This window comes from Balaenoptera physalus (assembly GCF_965194825.1).
Source record: "Balaenoptera physalus genome assembly, chromosome: 3".
In the NCBI taxonomy this organism is placed as follows: Eukaryota; Metazoa; Chordata; class Mammalia; order Artiodactyla; family Balaenopteridae; genus Balaenoptera; species Balaenoptera physalus.
This window is the reverse complement of record NC_138890.1, coordinates 61,437,357-61,457,881: the sequence shown is the minus strand read 5'-3', so window position 1 is coordinate 61,457,881 and position 20,525 is coordinate 61,437,357. Positions and strand designations below refer to the sequence as shown.

Sequence of the window (20,525 nt, the reverse complement as noted above, 5' to 3'; positions counted from 1 at the left end):
TGAAAATCAGATATGTTAACGTCCATAATGTGACCCCTTGGAGATAGACTGTTGTATGTGTGTGTGTAGGTTTTTTTTCCTTTTAGAAGCATCTACAGGTAAAGACTGTATTAAACAATCAGTTTTTAATGAGGTACAGATTGGTGTGTCTGCTCAAAATGGAGCCATGCTGAGTTTACTTGGAAATTCAATTAAGGTAACTTATGGTTTAAGTTAGTGTGGGTACCTCCAACCCTCCCATATTTGCACATGTCCAGTGGAAACTCACTTCTCCCTTAGGGCTCAAGTGTAGAGAGCAGGTTGTTGTGTCCTGGGTATATAGTGGCCTCAGCTGGCTGGGGCTTTCCCAGTGAAGGTGGAAAATGTTACCTTAGTCAGCTTCCTGAAATAGAAGCCTTCCTTGGTGGCTAAAGAATGGCAAGCTCTTCCCTGGTTTGGGTTCAGCTGGAAGAAAACCTGTATAAATTCAAGAAAATCTAAATTGATTTTTAAAGACACACTTGCCTAGATGAAGGTTAACAAATCCTTGGTGGAAGTTTGGGCTACTTTGTTTAATGAATGACAAAGAATGCTATACTTCATTGATTCTAAGATGTGCTTTCCCTCCCCTGGTATTAACAATCCTAATACCAGGATGAGTCTTAAAAATCAGTGATATGAGAAAACATTGGTTCATAGTTTCATTAGTAACATCTTTTCTTTCCTTTTTATTATTTTCCTTCCCCTTCCCCAAATGTTAGATTCAGTAAAAGCAGCAGTTTTTAACCTAAGGCCTAGTATGGTAGGCAGGCTCAGTACCAGTCTGCTTAGTTTAATATGTAGAGAGTTTGTATATAAAAGATGTTTCTGATCTAAACATGGGCTGTAAATCCATTTATTCTTATAATTGGTTCACATATTCCTCCTAAAATTGGTTTATGTAAAAAGTTTAATATGTTATCTCTTTCAGTAGTGCAATGGTGTAAATTCTAGCAAGTCTCCTAATTTTTGAATTAGCACATGCTAAATTATGGTCTTCTTAGCTATCTTGTGGTAATTCACTTTTCCCTTCTGCAGTAGAAATTTTTACTATATTTTGGCTTTCCCTGGAAAGATATTTATTTTAATTGATGAATTTTTATTTTTTAAAAAGACTTTTAGAGCAGTTTTAGGTTCACAGCCAAATTAAGAGGAGGGTACAGAGACTTTCCATCTACTTCCGGCCACCACACACGCACAGCCTCTCCCATTATCAACATCTCCCACGACAGTAGCACATTTGTTACAATTGATGAACCTACGTTGACACCTCATTATCACCCAAAGTCCATAATATACATTCCTGTTCACTCTTGGTGGTATATACTTCATAGGTTTGGACAAATGTATCCATCATTGAGTGTTTTCACTGCCTTAAAAATCCTCTGTGCTCCACCTATTCATTCCTCCCTGCTCCAACCCCTGGCAACCCCCAAGTTTCCTGCATGTCTCTTCGTAGCTTAATAGCACTTTTTTTTTAAAGTGCTGAATAATATTCCACTGTCTGGATGTACCACAGTTTTTCAGTTCACCTACTGAAGCATGCCTCGGTTGCTTCCCAGTTTTGGCAATTATGAATAAAGCTGCTATAAACATCTGTGTGCAGGTTTTTATGAGGACTTAAGTTTTTAGCTCCACTGCATAAATACCAAGGGGTGCAATTGCTGGGTCATAGGTAAGAGTATGTTTAGTTTTGTGGGTGCAAGTCCCTGCCTGCAGTCTCTAGGGAACTACAAAATGAAGGGCCTTGTTCCCAGAGCCTGCAGGGGATCTTGAAGCCCAAAGGCAGGGCATTGTGGTGGCTCTATTCTTTGCTGAATCCACTAAGTATCACTTGCCTCTGGCTCCCCTTGAGATAAGAGGAAATAGCATTGTGACCACTAGACATTGTCATATATAACTTGACTATGTTAGCAGAGGCTGTGAGGGAAGGGTAATGACTTTTGGAAGGGAATTAAATCAGGAACCAGTCTACATAATGACAGGTCAAAGCATAAGGTAACCAGGGATGGCAAAGAAATGACCAAGTGTGTTTCTTTCTTTCTTTCCTTCTTTCTTTCTTTTTGGCTGAGTTGGATCTTCGTTGCTGCATGTGGGCTTTCTCTAGTTGCGGCAAGCGGGGGCTACTCTTTGTTGCGGTGCACGGGCTTCTCACTGCAGTGGCTTCTCTTGTTGCAGAGCACGGACTCTAGGCGTGCGGGCTTCAGTAGTTGTGGCCCTTGGGATCAGTAGTTGTGGCTCATGGGCTCTAGAGCGCAGGCTCAGTAGTTGTGGTGCACGGGCTTAGTTGCTCTGCAGCATGTGGGATCTTCCCGGACAAGGGATCGAACCCGTGTCTCCTGCATTGGCAGGCGGATTCTTAACCACGGCGCCACCAGGGAAGCCCCAGATGTGTTTCTTAAACAGATTATTATAGTAAACAGTGTTACTGTTTTATACAATAATATATTTCCTGTGGATTCAAATTATATGAAGAGTGTAAAATCATGTGTTAGAATGAGGTGTGAAAGCCATGCTCTGCCTTCCCAGAACAGGAGTTGCTGATGGAATCACGGAATCACGGAGGGTACATGGAGGCTTCAGTTGTGTTTTATTTCTTTTAAGAAGTTGATGTAGATGGGTCAGCATGTTGATTTAATGGGATAAGTGGTGGGTTCTTTTTAAACTGTTTGCCCTAATTGTCCTGTCTCTTCCAGAAAAACCAGAACCATTAGTCTTTCACCTATTGTGCCAGGTACTTTCTTGGTTTAAGGAAGTGAGCATGTCTTTAACAGACACTGCTTCTAAGAGTTCTTACGTGTCTTGAAAGCTCCTTTCCAAGCTGGAAGGAAATGGCCAGGCAGTGACCTGGAGGCTTTGTGTTGCTCACCCACCCACCCCGTGGACTGTGGGCGTCCCTGTCACTCGGGCTGTCTGCTGGTGGCTCTGCAGTTCCTGGTGGTGAGAACATTCCCTTTCCCATTCTGGGTCGATCCCTACATATCAACCTCATCCATTTTAATGGCTGCACAGTGCCCATGATTTATTACCCACTCTGCTCTTGGACACTTGGCTATTATAGATGAGGTTGAAGCGGACTCCTCACTCTGTTTTTTCCAATACCCACTGCCAAGCTTTTTGCTTTGAGGAAAAAAATAGTTTTGGTGGGTCCTCCAAATCCAGCTCTATGACTAGACAGCTTAACAGGAGTCAAGGGTTTCCTCAAATATCACAACAGGCCCACCTGCATCCCATGAGTGGTTTACTGAATGTTTGGCTTCAGGGGCGGTCCCTCAGTGCCCTCCAGACGGGGCTTTAAGCTGCCTTCCAGGACCTTTTCCTGTTCCAGAGCTGTCCTGGCATCTTGGTAGCTTGTCTGAATACCATCGGCATCTACTGGAGGGAGGGGCAAGGAACTGGGAGAATAAGACCTTATAGTGACCCTTTTCTTCTAATTTAGACTTTGTTTGAGATGTAAAACCAGTGAAATTATTTAAGGGAAGGAGAAGTTATTAAGGATTCTGTGATCTTGAATTTTCTGCCTGGCTTAAAACAACTGTGCCTTAAAGATGGGCATCTCTGTCTCTCTCTTTTAAACCTGGAATAAAGATTGTTATTTTTGGAGGTGATTGCAGGTTGAGTTTCTGTGGGACAGTTAATCCGGTCTCTTGAGTGAAATGATACGTGTAAAGCTTTTGGCACCATAGCTGGCACAGAGTGAGCTGTCGATGAATGATAGATGCCAACTTACAGTTGTCCCCTTCTAGTGGAAGGCCTCCTCCCTCATTCAGCTTTTTTTGTTTGTTCCTCAGAAAATCACATTTTGGAAGACGTGAACAAATGCGTCATTGCTCTCCAAGAGAAAGATGTGGATGGGCTGGACCGCACAGCTGGTGCAATTCGAGGCCGAGCTGCTCGGGTCATTCACGTGGTCACCTCAGAGATGGACAACTATGAGCCAGGGGTCTACACAGAGAAGGTGCTGGAAGCCACCAAGCTCCTCTCCAACACAGGTGCGGGGGCTGCCTCCCTTCCCTGTGCTCCCCACACACAGATGGCCTGGTGGCCAGGCCATCCAGTTAGTGCAGGCCCTGTGGTTAGGAAGTAGGACGCTGGGACTCAGTTTGGTCTTAGGACAAGAATTCTGGAAGGTATGTCAGATTTGTGAGAAGTTGGTCAGCCACATTAAGGCCTCACAAACACATTTCCTTCATGTGTGTCCCACGATTAATAATGGGAGTTATTGTAAGATGAATGTCTGAGTTATATCTCCTGTCAGTGAACACAGTAAATTAAGGAGGGTCCCATTCTAGCAAGGCCTCAAGTTAATCCCAGTTCTCAACCATGTAAATCTTATGTTGCAGAATCTGCCCAGAGACAAAGAAGATGATTTAAAGAGTCTGTAAAATACAGCATTTGATTTATTTCAACCATAAATACTTCTCACATAGGTAGAAGCAGAGGCTCTTCATCATGCACCCTGCCTCTTTGTGTCTAACTGAGGGATTTAGGGAGGGCTGGTAGAGCAATGATGTTTGCAGGGCCAGCAGGATCTGCCATGCTCTCTTCTCCGCAGTCATGCCACGTTTTACCGAGCAAGTGGAAGCGGCCGTGGAAGCCCTCAGCTCGGACCCCGCCCAGCCCATGGATGAGAACGAGTTTATCGATGCCTCACGCCTGGTGTACGATGGCATCCGGGACATCAGGAAAGCGGTGTTGATGATAAGGGTGAGTAACTGCATTTCAGATGTTTTAACAGCTTCTTTCTTATCATTTGCTAACCTTGAGCAATGCATCATTTTGGAACTCAGCAGATGAGTGGCAGTATATTAAAACCATGAATCTAAAAGCTGTTAGAATGAGATATATTTAATTACGTTGTCTAAAATGACTTAGTTGCAAGTTAGAGCCCAAACTTGGGCTGAGAAGGGGAGCTAGTATGAGTTGGCCTTGACGATTTACTTTAAGTTAAACAATTGCCACAAATAGGAGGCTTCCGTTTGAGTTAGAGGGAAACTACAGAAAGTAAAGGCTCATCAGTTAATTTCAGAGAAGGGAGTATTTCCTGAATGCAGGTTGAAGCTCTTCTTTACATGGAGCACCCCTCGCCTCAAAGGTGGCAGGCCGGATGCTAGAACCCCAGGGTTTTGAGGGTGAGAATGAGGGGCTGTGGCAGCTCCCGGGCTTGGGGCCAAGCGTTGAGCCCTCTCACCGTAGCTGAATGGAAGTGCCACCTGCTCTGGGCCCCATGTGACCCATCCTCTCTGAGGCAGCAGCAGTTCTCACCATCTGAGACAATGTCTAGGGCCCCCTGTGGATTAGCATGCACAGAAGGGTTTTGAGAAACTACTGACTCCTCTGTGATCATCCCCAGTGTGCTGCGCTGGGACTCACAGCTGCCCTTTCCATAGCAGTTGATCCCTCCCATGCTGTTCTGAGCATGAACAGCTCTGGAAGCTGGGAGCAGAGCCTGTGCCAAGCTCCCCCAGGCTCACCTGGACCTCCCCCAGGCTCGGGCCATCCCTGCCAGCAGTTGGAATGCAGGGTCTGCCTGCTGAGTAGACAGCTGCTTTGCTATGCTGACGATCTAGTCGGGTCAGGGGAGTTTCAGTTACACCTTCATGGGTTGCTAGTCAAACCTCCCAAGGTAGGCAGGGGTTCTGTCCCACTTTTTACCCCCTCAGCTGGAAACAGAGGCCATTTCTGAGGCAGGTGCATTAGGCTGGACCCATTCTGTATGCAGTGTAGAAATGCTTGGGCAAGACTGCGTTTCTCTCTGGGGTGAGGAGGAAAGAGAACTATTCAAGGGTGGCCTGGTTGGCTGATGGCTGTCCCTGCAGGCCCAGGTCACCTGGACGTGCTGGGGTGTGGGGGGGGAGAGCTGGGGGAACCTTTTCGCTTTCTTCACGCCTGCTGCTGTACTAGAGAGCAAGCCATGCTCAGCAGGGCCTGGCCCAGTTGAATGCAAGGTTAAACCCAGCAGCCAGATCTCAGTGGTGTGAAGGGATCCCTGGGTCAGGTGTACCGGTGGTGGTAAAACACAGCCCTATTTTTCCAAAGTTCTTTGCATACTGACAGACACTTAGAGAATAGAAGAAACGTTAATGATAATGAGGAGTTGCTGGGTGTTTGAGGGTTTTACGTGAGCTGGTACTGCGCACACTCCAGGATGCCTGCACATTCCAGGGCCTGTTCTGTGGAAGCAGATCGGGTTGTGGGAAACCACACCCTGGGAACAGGCAGGCAGCTTGGATTCCTCTTCACGTCTGTGACTCTAAGCAAGTTTCCTCATCTTTCTGAGACTCAAATGATGGTGTTGAAGGTTTTAATGGGATGAAATGGAGGTAACGTGTTCAGCTCAGGGCCTGGCATGTAATAGCTGTTTCTTGCGCACTTACTGCTGTGTTGGAGCGTAAGTATGACAGAGGCCCTGGCAGGCTCGGTGAGATAGAACCCGGGGTGTGGTCAGCTGGGAGGGCCCAGAGCAAGGGCAAAGTAGGTCTGCGGCAGCAGTGGTTTAACTCCTCCCGTATTGTCTTGATTTTAATTCAGGAATCATCCTTCCAACCCCCGGGCCTCTCAGTTTCTTGATGTCTTATCCTCCCCCAACCTCAACCTCACTTGCCTAGTCTTACCCAGTCCTTGTCATTACCAGTATCTACATCATCCCAGTGTCAAGTTTCCCCCTTCCGTCCGCTCACTGTCTCTGGTGCTGTGACTCCCAACAGTCCTTTGAGTCCATCAGGATCTTCAGCCCGTTGGCCCTCCCCACTTGCAACCCTCACTCAGCCCTTCAGGTCCTTGCCTCACTCCTTTTCTAGCTTTGAGTCTGGTCCATCAGTATAATCTCCTTTGCCCCCTTTTATGTCCTCTTATTTGCCTTGCAAAATACAATCCTAGTGAAATTCTTTCTCCTGCTGAGCATGGTGTAAAAAAGTGCAGCCACCCTGACTGGGGTCACCGAACCCAGGACCGTCAGGGGGCCCTTGATGCCATGCAGCCTCGCCCACACAGCCATAGAGTCTGGGAGCATTTCATACCTTCCTGCTTGCCTCCCCATCCTGCGTGTCTGGCCTCAGTGTCTGTTGCACTGAGGATCCTGAAGCAGTTAGAACATCTTCTCCTGGCTGAGCCCGTCCCCTGCACTGGGTCCCATTCTCTCTTCCTCCAGCACCTTCCCCCCAGCATACAAACATGCCATTATTTCTCCTGTTATAAGAAAATCTCCTGGCCCCCCTCCTCCTCAGTCTCCTTTGCTGGTTTATCCTCATCCCTCATCTTCTCAGCCCCTTACCACTGGTACACCTTGTAACACAGTTTTTCACCTCTCTCTTTTCTGACTGTACTCATTCCCCTGGTGCATAAAGACGTGAGAAAACCAGCAAGAGGTTGACTCTCCTGCGGTCCACACTCATCTAGCCACCTTGCCTACTGCCTCTCACTTGTCTAATAGGCACCTCAAGCTTATTATTCCCCAAAGTGAGCTCCTCATCTCTCTCCACCCTGTTTTCTCTTATCAGTTGATGGCAAATCTGTCTTCCACTTGCTCAGGCCCGAACCTTGGATTCACCTTTGATTCCACTTTTTGCCTCAAACCCTGAATCTGATTTATCAGCAAATCCTGTTGGATCTACCTTCACAATAAATAGAAACTCTGAACACTGTTCCTACCCTGGTCCAGGCCACCAGCATCTCTCACCTGGATTCATGCAATTGCTTGCTTCCCAGCCAGTCTCCCTATTTGCATCCCTGCCTGCAGTCTCATCCACCGAGCACCCAGGGTGATCCTTTTAAGCTTCAGTTAGATCACGTTATCTACTGCTTAGTACTCTCCAAAGGCTGCCATGTCACTCAGTCCTTACACTGGCCCACAAGGCCTTCGAGGAGCCGAACCTGTCACCTCTCTGACCTCATCTCCTACTGCTCCCCCGCCTTTGCTCCCAGGGCTTCAGCTGACACTGTGCCGTAAGGGCAGTGAGCTGAGCCCCTACTGTGGCCTTGCTATTCATCCAGTTCCCCAGGCCTTTCTGTTGGTGACTCCGTCCTGCCGGAACACTCCTCCCCCAGGTACCTCCTGTGCTCCCACCTTCATTGCCTTCAGGTCTGTGCTCCAATATCATCACCTTCTCATGAGACCTTTCCTGACCACCGATATAAAATTACAATCCTCCTCTACTGCTTACTTATAGCACTTATAGCACTGATCACTTTCTAATAGGTCATGTGATTCACTTTTGTCATTTTTCCCATCAGAATATATGTGAGAGCAGGGATTTTTGTCTGTGTCATTTTGTACCTTCAGGGCCTAGAACAAGTGCTTGGCACACACATATTCAGTGAATGAATGAACGAATAGGAGATATTTGGTTTTCTTGGCAAGAACAGTTCTTGGGTCTGTGATGGGCTATCGAGGAAGGTGGGGAAGTGGAGATCCTGTTAGGAGGGCACCCCTTTGACAAAGCTCCTCCACAGACTGAGGCTCAAGTGTCTGTGACCTCAGGATTAAAATGGCGAATGGCAGCAAGACTCCAGGATCTTGCATTGCCGTGTGACTCACTGGTTCCTCGAGTGACCCTGGCTGTCTTCACCTCCTCATGGAGGGGCAGGCCTGGCCTTTGCACCTGTACAAACCCAACATACTCTGGGCAGTTTTGGATGCTTCCTCACAGGAAGCCCTTGGGCTGGGCTTGGATTAGGTCCTGGTGCAGATGAGGGACTCGCCTCACTGCCCTCCTGTCACAGGCCAGCCGGCTGGGCTAAGAGCCAACCCCAGCTGTTCTGCCTGCTGCCCTGTTGCTGATAACTTCCAGAAGATGACATTATGTTTCAAGTCAGCAGCTAATCATGAGAGGCTGGAGAGTGTACAAAATAAGAATTTTATTTTATAATTAAAGCAAAGAGGTAGGACCAGTAATCGGTCCCTTTCGTATTTATTCAGACCTTATCTGCCATAGTCTCTCTTTAATAAAAGTAAGTACATAAAAATACATTGCCAATTTTTACCTCTCAAATAAGCCTTTGGTACCCTAAGAGAAGTCCCAGTATTAGTTAATTCATTTAATTTTCTTTTTGTCATAAAATAGGAAAGTTATAAGAATCTGCTTAATGTTGTATGAAACTGCTATTTTTAATACGGTACCTTTTCCACCCAGGACAACTCTCACCTTTGTCTTAAGATGCAGGTGTTGGAGAAGTACGTTAAGAAGTGAAAACCTTTGTCAAGCAAAGAGTGTCGACTCATTGGTAGAAACTGAAACCCTTATACCCATAAAGGACCTGTGTCCTTTGGGAAGTGCTGGTGTGGTGCCTTTGCTTGCTGTTTGTTGAACGGGCCTCCTGGCACGTGCATGAGCTAAAGCAGGGTCTCAGAAAAATATTGAGCGATTTTAACTTTATTCTTCACGACTGTTTGAAATACTGCAGAAAATTCTGGATGTCTATACATCAGGCTGTGGGCCCAGAGGCCTGGGGCAGCTGGAGGCCCAGGGTTGTGTTTGACTTGTGATTTCTGTCTCGGTGGCAGACCCCTGAGGAGCTGGATGACTCGGACTTTGAGACGGAAGACTTCGATGTCAGAAGCAGGACAAGCGTCCAGACAGAAGACGATCAGCTGATAGCTGGCCAGAGTGCCCGGGTAAGGACCAAGTTTAACTTGTCCTGCAGATCCTCCCTGTCCCTCTGTGTTCTTGGCTTTTTCTTTTCCAGGAAAACACTCTCATTATTAAGAACACCATTTTTCCTCTTGTTTTCTCTGGCAATAGGACCTAAGTTGTGGCACCTGCTAGTCAATTGTAGGTTCATCCAAAACGTCTTCTCAGCTGTGCCCTGAAGCTTTGGTTTGTGAAGAGCCCTGAGTCAGGAAAGCCCTAGGATCTAGTCAATGCAATGTTTGTTAATAGGACAGTGAAATTCAAAAAAGATTGCTGTCTTTGCCTATCTCAATGATACCATAGGCATGAACTATTTAATTATTCATGGGTTAAAAAAAATAACAGTGGTACATTCAAGAAAATCAGAGCCATTGCATTCATTTAAGTCATTAAATCTTCAATCAACTGCATTTATGTTTTTGGGAGGATGCCAAGAAATATTACTAAGGAGTCTTTTTTCACCCCTTAGAAGAAATTTTGAACAGCGGGTACATCCCTGCTTTAAGCCCCACTCGGTCCTAAGCATTTTGGGAAGCTGAGTGGAGAGGAGCCCAAGGCCCTGAGTCTGTGACTTGAGGTGGGCAACAGGCCTCCAGGTGCTGCGGTGATAAGGTTTAAAATGCCGTCTCAAGTACCTAAAAAGTATACTCTGCAGCAGGTTCTCTTCTGCCTGCCTGCCTGCCTTCTTTAAAATACACATTCTAAAACTACTTCTGGGTCACCTTGAAAAGTTGGAGATGTATTACAGCCACGGGGCCTGCCACGGACTCCGTGTATGAGCCCCTCCCTCATCTCCTCTCCCCATGGCAGGAGGCAGAGGATGAAACATTTTTTTTTTTAAGGTTCAAATGAAGTTTATTTTTTTTAATATTTTAATTTTATTGGAGTATAGTTGAATTACAATGTTCTATTAGTTTCAGGTATCAGCAAAGTGATTCAGTTATACATTCTTTTTTAGATTCTTTTCTCATATAGGTTATCACAGAATATTGAGTTCCCTGTGCTATACAGTAGTTCCTTGTTGGTTATCTCTCATAAGAGATATATATGTGGTAGTGTGTGTATGTTCATCCCAAGCTCCTGATTTATCCCCCTGCCCCCCACACGTTTCCCCTTTGGTAACCATAAGTTTGTTTTCGATATCTGTAAGTCTGTTTCTGTTTTGTAAATAAGTTCATTTGTATCTTTTCTTTTAAATTATCAATAGATTCCACATATGAGTGATAGCATATGATATTTGTCTTTCTCTGCCTGACTTAATTCTTTAAAAGTTTCATCCTCCGAAATGAAGTAAGTTAAGCAGATTCTGTCCCTGTGCAGGCGTGATCATGAAGCTTCTGCACTGGCCTTCAACCCCTCGTACCCTGTTTTTCTCCACACTAAAACTTGTTCTTGAAAGTGGGTCGGGTATTCAGGCTGCTGTAAACTTCGGTGCAAAATGGCTCTTCAGGCAAAATGAAACCTATTAAAGCATTAGCCTACCTGTGTCATAGATTGCTTGGTGGAAATATTCTTGGCTAATGCACTGTGAGAATTTCATATTCTCTTTATGTAAGAGCTTCCTGGGCTTCTGATTTTAGGCGATCATGGCTCAGCTTCCCCAGGAGCAAAAAGCAAAGATTGCGGAACAGGTGGCCAGCTTCCAGGAAGAAAAGAGCAAGCTGGATGCCGAAGTGTCCAAGTGGGACGACAGTGGTAATGACATCATCGTGCTGGCCAAGCAGATGTGCATGATCATGATGGAGATGACGGACTTTACCCGGTGAGCAGTGCCCGGCCCCAACCTGCTACACGGAGGGCTGCCCCCCTCCCTGCAGGTCACCTCACACAGGCAGGACGTGCTGCTCTGTACACACTTTTCTGTTCATCTCCACCTGCGAGGGCTTCAGTTACGATCATTCTTGTTCCCTTTTTTCAGAGGTAAAGGACCGCTCAAAAACACATCAGATGTGATCAGTGCCGCCAAGAAAATTGCTGAGGCGGGATCCCGGATGGATAAGCTTGGCCGTACCATCGCAGACCATGTAAGTGACAGACTTGCCACATGGGCCTCGAAGTTCATCCTGGGACTCTGGCAGCCCAGCGGTGATAACAGTGTTTTTCATGAGACACAGCACTTTTCCCATCTCAAAAATTCTTAACTCGTCAACCCCCTTGACTAATATCAGCATAGAGTTTTAAGGATTTCTGTATTCCTGTTTCTTCTTTGACAAGTTTTATAAGGCAGGCCCAGTTTGCATTACAGCACATCTCTGGAGCAGGTGTGTATGTCCTGAAATCTTCCCTTGGTTGACAGCTAAAACCAGCCTTTACTGTTGTTTATTATCTCCCAGATCTCTTCAGGATGTCAGCTCTGGGCAGGAGCTAATTCTGCAAGCCCTAATAATGCACTGAAACCAGGTGTATAAGAGCCTCTTCTTGTGGAAGTATTGCAGTATTTCATGTGAGAATCAGGAGCCTTTTTGGCTAGTGCTTTGGAAGGCTGACGTGCCCAACTGGGGACAGACATCTATGTCCTCAATCACCCAGCCTTCATCCCTTCATTCTCTGTATTGATATGTCCAAAAAACTGTGGTTCCTACCTCCTGGAAAGTTTACAACATATTCCCCTTGATGCTTCAAGATATTATCAGCTGTAGTTACAAACCCTTCCCACTCCTTTCCCTTAAGTATCCACACGCTCAGCCTGCATTGGGGTTGCGGGACAAGTGACAGTGGTTTCTCATTGCTCAAGCCAAAGATTGGGAAGTCATCCTCAACTCCCCTCTTTCATGTAATAACCGATACTCGGCCCTCGTGCTTCTACTGGCCACATGAATCTCAACACCATCTATCTGGTCCTTCCCTCTTAGCAGCCCCCAGCTGAGTCCTGACATGCATGGCCCACGCCTGCACGACTGTGGTCTCTCCTCACTGATTTCCTGCTCTCTCCTCTGCACTCCAGCCTCCACACAGTTGCCAACACAGTCGTCTTATATGATCATCTTAAAATGCAAATGAGGAATGGCTCTGCCATGCTTCAGTAGCTTCTTAGAATAAAATTCTAAATCTCCAGCATGGTCTGCACCCCAGCCTCACAGGAGGGAGGTTTTTGCATAAACAAACACTTGAGTGAGGTGCTCTGTTCCTTCTTTGGGTGAAGTCTCCGAAGCTGGCCCTGAGCTTTGGCAGCAAGACAGGCGTTTCCCTGTGACTGGTCGTGACCCCACGGCTCCCACGTGCTCTTCTTGCTTTGGTTGACTCACCCATTCTCCGTCTGCCTAAAACGACTCTCCTTTCATCAGGTGTTTACAGAATGCATCATAACTGAGCAGATAAAGTCCCTCTGAGCACAAGAGCTATTTGGATGGTTATCACCTAGCTCACAGCACTCTCACTTTTCTCCAGAACCAGACTCTCGCTTGCTGAAGCTTTTTTTTCACCTTTAGGGGCAGGGGCTGCAGCAGAGAGTAGCCTAGGGCTATGATGGCCCCAGGTAATTGGGTAATTCCTCTCTCTTGCCCTTTGCTCCAGCAAGGAGTGAAGAAGCTGGTGGCACACTGAGCCTTTCAGAAATATCTGTGGGGGTGGGTGTGTTTGGGCTGGGCTCAGAGTGCTTGGTGCTAATTCTGCTCTCCTGTCAGTGCCCAGACTCAGCCTGCAAGCAGGACCTGCTGGCCTACCTGCAGCGCATCGCCCTCTACTGCCACCAGCTCAACATCTGCAGCAAAGTCAAGGCTGAGGTGCAGAACCTCGGTGGGGAGCTGGTCGTCTCCGGGGTAAGTTCCATCTGTGAAGAGAGCTGGTCAGTGGGAACGTGCTAGGAAGTGTGCTGTGGGAAAACTGGAAGTTTCCTCTTGGTCCTCAGAGGCCAAGGGCTGCACATTGGCTACTTCCTGCAGAACTGCAGCTCTGCTTAGCATGCTTGGTGACAGCTAGGAGCTCTTACAGTGCTTGCCTCTTCCCCTTTGCTGACCACTCCACAGGTAAAAGTATTTTTATCTTCATCGCTTTTCTTCCCCCAGAGAGAACTGAGCCTGTTCAGAAATTGCAGAGATGACATATAGGCTTTCTCAAACCCCCTCCATGCTCAGAGTTCCCAAGTAGTATCTCTTCCCTTGTCACCTTGGGTAGGGGAAAGAGGACATCTCGCTCCACCGAAGCCCTGTGGCTTCTGCTAAACCCCACAGAATATCCTTTCAAAGAAGACTTGGTATGTTGGACATACTCATACCATTTGCTTACCTGCTACAACATAAATGCCCCTGTCTCTGGGGAGCAATTATCTATATTCTCTAAATGAGAGAGGAGACTCCCTGGGTCATTACTGAAAGCACTGGGGGGGGGGGGGTCTCTGTCTAGGAGGCTAACTTATTGCCACCTCCCCCTGCACCATGGCCGTCCGTGGCTGTTCTCGGTGCTTATGGTTATAGCTCTGCCATCACGCAAAAGATTTCGGCAGATCCTCCCCCAACTTGAGTGAGTGAATGAAAACTTGTTGAGGGGTGGGGGCAGGTAAGGTAATGGTACCGTAGGTTTTTATCACTCCTCCCTTCTTCAAAAGACCTGAAACACAGGCATTTTCAGGGTATTTGGATAAGAGCACCCAGTCATTGGGAGAGCCAGTCAGGAGCAGGGCTGCTGCCCCACCCTGTCCTGGTCCAGGAGGAGAGGGGACTCCGCTGCCAGGGACTGACAGCCTCCAGCTGGACCGGAGGGTTCAGGCCCTCCGGTACCTAGACGCAGGCCCCTGGGTACATGTGGGGTTGGAGGTCAGGCCCGTGCTCACCTCCCTGTCTGTGCCTCTTAGGTGGACAGCGCCATGTCCCTGATCCAAGCTGCCAAGAACTTGATGAACGCTGTGGTGCAGACAGTGAAGGCGTCCTACGTGGCCTCCACCAAATACCAGAAGTCTCAGGGGATGGCTTCCCTTAACCTCCCTGCTGTGTCATGGAAGATGAAGGCGCCTGAGAAAAAGCCCTTGGTGAAGAGAGAGAAACAGGATGAGACACAGACCAAGATTAAGAGGGCATCTCAGAAGAAGCATGTGAACCCTGTGCAGGCCCTCAGCGAGTTCAAAGCCATGGACAGCATCTAAGGCTGCCCCCAGCCCTCAGGGCTCCTAAAGATCTGTCACTGTTCTTCACTCGTGTATTTGCTAAATAGAACACTGATGTTAGATTCCATAGGAAAATAGATTTCAGACCTGGCCAAGCTGGTGAATTTTGCAAAGACATACTTGTGTTTAAGTCAGTCAAAAGTACTTTTAGAATTCAGGAGCATATATCTAGCTATATTTTTTTATAAGCGTAAAAATTCCATAACCAAAGAGAATCCCACATTAACTTCTTAGTAACACTGTTGACCAAGTTGAGATGCCTGTCCTCCTAGTGGTGGCAGGCAGCTGTAGGGTTTGAGAGAAGGGGGTCTGACTCCACCCTGGTTCAGGGAGAGGGCTTCCACTGGTTCCGGCAGTTTGACTGGTCCAGATGACCCAGAGTAAGCAACCTGGGCATCTTAGGAGGCCCTGGAAAAAGGAACATTCCCAGAAAGGTCTTCAGAGGGACAAACCACACGAAACTGAGTCAAACATAAATGTATCATGAAGAAAACTGATTACTCTCTTTATGACATGAGAATTTTAATGCATGGTTACAATAACTAATGTACTCTGCTGCAGGACATTAATAAATAAAGTTGCTTTTTTCAGGCTAGAATGTTGTGATGCTGTAATCAGAACATGCTTTTTTCCCTTTCTTCAGCTTCAAATGCAAATTCATCATTGGGCTCACTTCTAATAATTGCAGTGTTTCCTGCCTTGGGCTTATGAGAGAAGCCTGACAAAATAAATAGTGTTTGCTTAGGCAGTAATTTAGACTTACCTTACTTGTGATTACTATAGCGATTACTATAGCTACAAGGTATAATTTTACTTTCTTATTTAAATTTTATGAATTTGAATGTTTTTTACACTAACTTTTCCCAATAAAGTCCAAAATGAAACCAAGTCTAAGGAGCCAAAGTCCTTTTCTTTGCCTTCCAGTAGAGTCGAGTTTTACATTAAACATCTCCTGGATTTGCCTGCAGCATCTGCAGTGCTCTGGGCCCTCCCGCTGTCCCTCGTTCCCTGGATGGTACTGCCCAGTGAGGAGCTCAGCCCCTGGGCCTCTTCTCTTCTCTGGTTCTGCTCACTCCTGATCTTAGCCAGACTCCTGACTTTAAATACCATCCAAATGCCAACTTCTCCCAGAACTAGACTTTTATAACTGCGTGCTTCCTAAACTCTCCACTTGGATGTCTTCGTAAGTATCTCAAACTGGACCGTCCAGATTCTTCCCTTGGAAATATATGCTGGGTCCAACTATTTCTCACCAGTTCCGCTTGCCATCACCTGGTCTAAGCCCTCATCACTGCATTAATTTCTATTAGTGTGTAACAAACTGCCCTAAAACTTAGCAGCTAAGACAACAAATATCACCTCACAGTTGCTGAAGGTCAGGAATCCAGGGGCAGCTTAGTGGGAGGTTCTGACTCAGGGTCTCTTATGAGGCTGCAGTCTCTGGAGGCTTGTGAGCTGGAGGGTCCACTTCCAGGCTCTTTCACGGGGCAGGTGAGCAGAAGGCTTCGGTTCATGCCAGGTGGGCCTTCCCATGGCAGCTGCCTCCCCCCAGAGTGAATGATCTGAGAGAACCGCAACCAGATGGAAGCTACAGTGTTTTATAAAAACCTGATCTCAAAAGCAATACGTCATCCCTTCAGTATTCTATTGGTGACACAGACCACCCCTGGTCCACGGTTGGAGGGCACATGCCAGGAGGTGGCTCCCACGTCTGTACGGGGACCATTGCAGTAGCCTACCCTCCACCAGGCTTCCCTGATGGTCCCGCTCCCACGGCAGTCACGGTAACCCCTATATACAAGTCAGAGCATGTCATTCTCTTAGCTCAAACCTTTCAGTGGCTTCCATGTTCTAAAAGAGTCCTAAATGACGGGTTTGGCCTCTTGTTGTCTCTGGCCTTTCCTCTCACCAATTTTTGTCATTTGCCCTTTACACTTGTGGTCCCACTTTCCCCAGAGACCACTATTTCTTCTCAGGATCGCCTTCAGGTGTCCCGTCAAAAGTCCCCTTATCAGAAAGACCTCCTCTGATAAATCCTTACCCTGCCCTCCTTGTTCATAGCTTTGAACTATTTACGCATCCATCTGTTTCTGTTGTAAGCTTCACAGGGACAGGAATCCTTATTTTGTTATCACTGACTCTCCAAGGCTCAGGACACAGTAAATGGCCACCCTAGGGATCCCTCGCGGGGCCAGGCCCACAGGCACTGGCCTCCCTTTACTCAGACGTTCCTCCTGGCTGACTCAGAATCCATGCTGACGCTTGGAACATTTGCATGGCTTTTGTTGCCATCAGTTTCTCACATTCCGAAACTGTCTGCCGGGCTTCAGATACACGTCTGTCCCCAGCTGCTTCACCCCATCCGCTGATGTCCTACAGCCCTGCACCCCAGTGCCAGGTTACCATCCAGTCTACCTCCCCACTCAGCCCATCTACTTCTTAGAGGCCGAGCCCCACCCCTCGTCTGGACAGCCACCTCCCTCAGCCCCCAGCATCCATTATCCATTCTCCACCTGGTGGCAAAGGAAGCTTCCAAAAACTTCTCAAGAGTCGAGCCTCTGCATACAACCCTCTGGGGCCCCCCATGCCTGCCTCAAGAATGCCTGGCACTGTGACCCTGCCCTCTGCACCCACACTGCCCCCTGGAAGCGATTCCTGGGACACACCCGTGCTCTCCCTGTGAGCCCATCACTTGCATGTCCCAGTCATCACCTTTGCCATCCCAACCTTAATACCATTATTTACCTAAAAAGACTGACTTTTGTTGAGCTTCGCCTCCTCCTAAGCAATATCTATGAAATCATGTTTGATGTGCTACATTTTTTTCTAATACGTTAAAATTTTAGTAACTGGTCATTCATGCATCACCTAAAATCATCCCTTGTATCAATATCACAATGGGAAACAGTGGCCCACAACCATTCCCTGCTCATCAGGCCTTGGCTTGGCCCTCTTGGCCATGGCATGTGGTGTCATGGCGCCAGCCCTCACAGGACTGTCCTGCATTCCCTGGGGAAACGGCATTGGTCTTGGTCACCCCATTGCCCAGCAGAGGGCCTGGCACGTGCTTGACAAATAGCTGTTGAACCATTCGAGTGATTCATTGCTTTAAACCAATCTATCAGACGATACTAGAAGGCAGAAAGCAGGTCACTGAGGAGGCACCAGAGGCCTTGCCCAGAAGTCCTGAGATCCTCCTCTGCCCTCCTCAGAGACCATGATCAGAAGCGGCGTGGCCTGGGCTGAGCTCAGGAGAGACTCACCTCACCATGTCCTTGGGGGGATTTGCTCCTGCCCCTTGGCTACTGCCAAAAGAACTGTCTCCCCTCAGCATCCTGAGGCTTCTTGCTTCTCAGCCAGGGCAGCGGTGACCCTCAGTGTCACCTCCCTCCGTGACACCTCCTCCAGTGAGGCCTGGCCAGCTCCCTGCCGGATGGCGCCTCGCCAGCCTGGCATTCTGGGCCTGGCCGCCCCACACACCTGCTCTGGCCACGACCTGTGCACAGGGTGGGCAGAGCCCAGCTGCCCTCCCCCCTGCCCTGCAGCGCCTCCCACAGCGCCTAGGCGGACACTTCAAAGGCCCCACCTCCCCTCTGCAGCCTTAATCCTCACAGCTTCCGCTCTCCACCCAGGCCAGGGTCGCCACTCCACTGAAAGAAGAAAGGAGGAGCGGCCACATGCTCGGGACGCCCAGGGCCCCATCAGGCCTTTACCCACATCCCCACATTGCTTGTTTACAGCCTGGGAGGTGTTGCTGCTATTATTGCCCCTCAAACTTCACAGGTGTGGGAACTGACTCAGGCACGGAGCCCTCACCCAAGTTACACAGCTCACAAGCCGCCCAGCCCCTCCTCCCAGCCGCAAGATCCAGTCCCTCTAAAGCCCAGGTTCTGACCATCTCTCTGGAGCCCTAGACGGCAGCAAAGGGGCTGGCGCCCCCAGTCTTCCTCCCAGGAGGCTGACTCGAGGAGGCCGGCAGCTGGGAACGCCCTCACGCTCCCACCACACCTGCCCCATCCCTGCACGGTCCTCAGGACTCTGCCTGTCAGGATGCAGGAATTCTCCAGGCTCCTGGGTAAAGCCACCCCCTGACTAGTCACTGGATCCCGGCCCACTCAAGGATTTTACCCCTCAATTCTCCCCTCCATTTCCTGCCTCGCCAAGTTTTCCTTCCCCCTGGATCGTTCTCATCAGCACACAAAACATGTTCTGATAGCTCCCAGAGTTTTAAAAAAAAAGACAAAAAGCTTTTCTGAGTCCATGTCTCCCCTCCCCTTACACAGAGCTCCTCAGGTGAGTGTTCAGACCCCATCTCCACTGCCCGCCACCATTATCCCCACACGGTCCAGCCTCCTCTCAGCAGCAGTGCAGCCTGCAGCCACTCCCTCCTTCCCTGTCACACTTTCGCTAGATTTCCACCTCCACACCCTTCACTTACCCTGCTCCTGGTATCCTTTACCAGCTCCTTCTCTTGATCTCTAATGTTGAGCTGGTCCAGCCCTCTGACCTTGATCCTCTTCTCTTCCTTGTTTCCGGTGATTCCTAAGCAGTGGTTTGCTGGATAATGTGCAACAACCAGCTTTTCAGGGTGGGGTTGGGAGAGACTGCATATATAACCATACATTTTGTTATACATTTTACTCCTATAAAGGAATTACAGCACACAATTCATAAATAACAAAATATGCAATATTCTTTACTCTAAATTCCACTGAGGCTTTCTTTGATTTTTGCTGAACTCTTGCATCCATAGCCAACCTATGGGTGCAACCAACAGAGTCCAGTTCTGACATGAATATTGGTTGATATTTTTGTTTCCCTTAAGGAGTAAGGAAGTAAAACAACAAAAATATATGTGTGAGAATTTTACTTGTTTGTCAGTGAGTGACCTCTTTGCTGAATCAGATAATAGTTGTCAAATACTGTAAGACAATTTCCTCAATTTTTTGTGCTATGTATAGATGACACACTTTAAGTTTAATTGGCATTAACGTTTTCGTCATCACTTTCTCAAGTCTAGACAATCAACAAAACAATAAATTAAGCCTTGGTCTGTAGCATTTCCCAACTTCTATGGTGTAAATACTCCCACCACATCAGATTTCCAGCCACCCACGCAGTGTCCTGATAGTGGAACTGGGAAGAGAAGCACAGAAGCGCAGGAAGAGAAGGTTTCCACCACTAGATGCAATAGACGGAAGTAATCTCAGGAGCAGAGATAACAGTCAAATGTTAGGAAAGGGTATGTTCTGAGTATTTATGACCTTAAAATTTTTTAGCTATAAATTTACACGGATTAAGATTCACTCTTTTTGGTTCACAATTCTGAGTTTTGACACATGCGTAGAGTTGTGTAACCACCACCACAACCAAGATACAGAACAGTTCCAACGCCCTCCCCAAGATTCCCCTGTGCTACCCCAAGGTCGTGGAAATGTCCCCTAAGTCCTGACAAAATGCTTTCCCTATAGTTCTGCATTTTCCAGAATGTCACATAAATAAAGCAAAAGGTTTGCAGCCTTTTGAGTCTGGCTTCTTTCAATCAGCAGCATGCACCTGAGACACACGCGTTTGCTGTGGCATCAGCAGTCCACTCCTTCCCACTGTGGAGCAGAAGCAGTGCGTGGATAACCACATTGGTCCATCCAGCCCCAGATGAGGAACATTTTAATTGTTTCTCGTTTTGTTTTGTTACAAATAAAGTTGATATAAATATTCATGTACGAGTTTTTGTATAAACAAAGATTTTTATTTATCTTGGGTAAATACCTAGGAGTGAG

General features: G+C 47.6%; 1 protein-coding gene across 1 annotated transcript in view; it reads left to right on the top strand.

Annotated features, from left to right (window-relative positions):
- The window catches only part of CTNNA1 (catenin alpha 1), a 186,322-nt gene extending 170,689 nt beyond the window's left edge, over nt 1-15,633 (top strand). Inside the window, exons 12-18 of the mRNA XM_082454580.1 lie at nt 3,810-4,010; nt 4,574-4,725; nt 9,521-9,631; nt 11,228-11,409; nt 11,566-11,671; nt 13,271-13,405; nt 14,437-15,633. Coding sequence (XP_082310706.1) covers nt 3,810-4,010; nt 4,574-4,725; nt 9,521-9,631; nt 11,228-11,409; nt 11,566-11,671; nt 13,271-13,405; nt 14,437-14,724 — 1,175 coding nt within the window. The 3' untranslated portion in view covers nt 14,725-15,633. The remainder of the gene's footprint in view (nt 1-3,809; nt 4,011-4,573; nt 4,726-9,520; nt 9,632-11,227; nt 11,410-11,565; nt 11,672-13,270; nt 13,406-14,436) is intronic.
- The last annotated feature ends 4,892 nt before the right edge of the window (nt 15,634-20,525 follow it).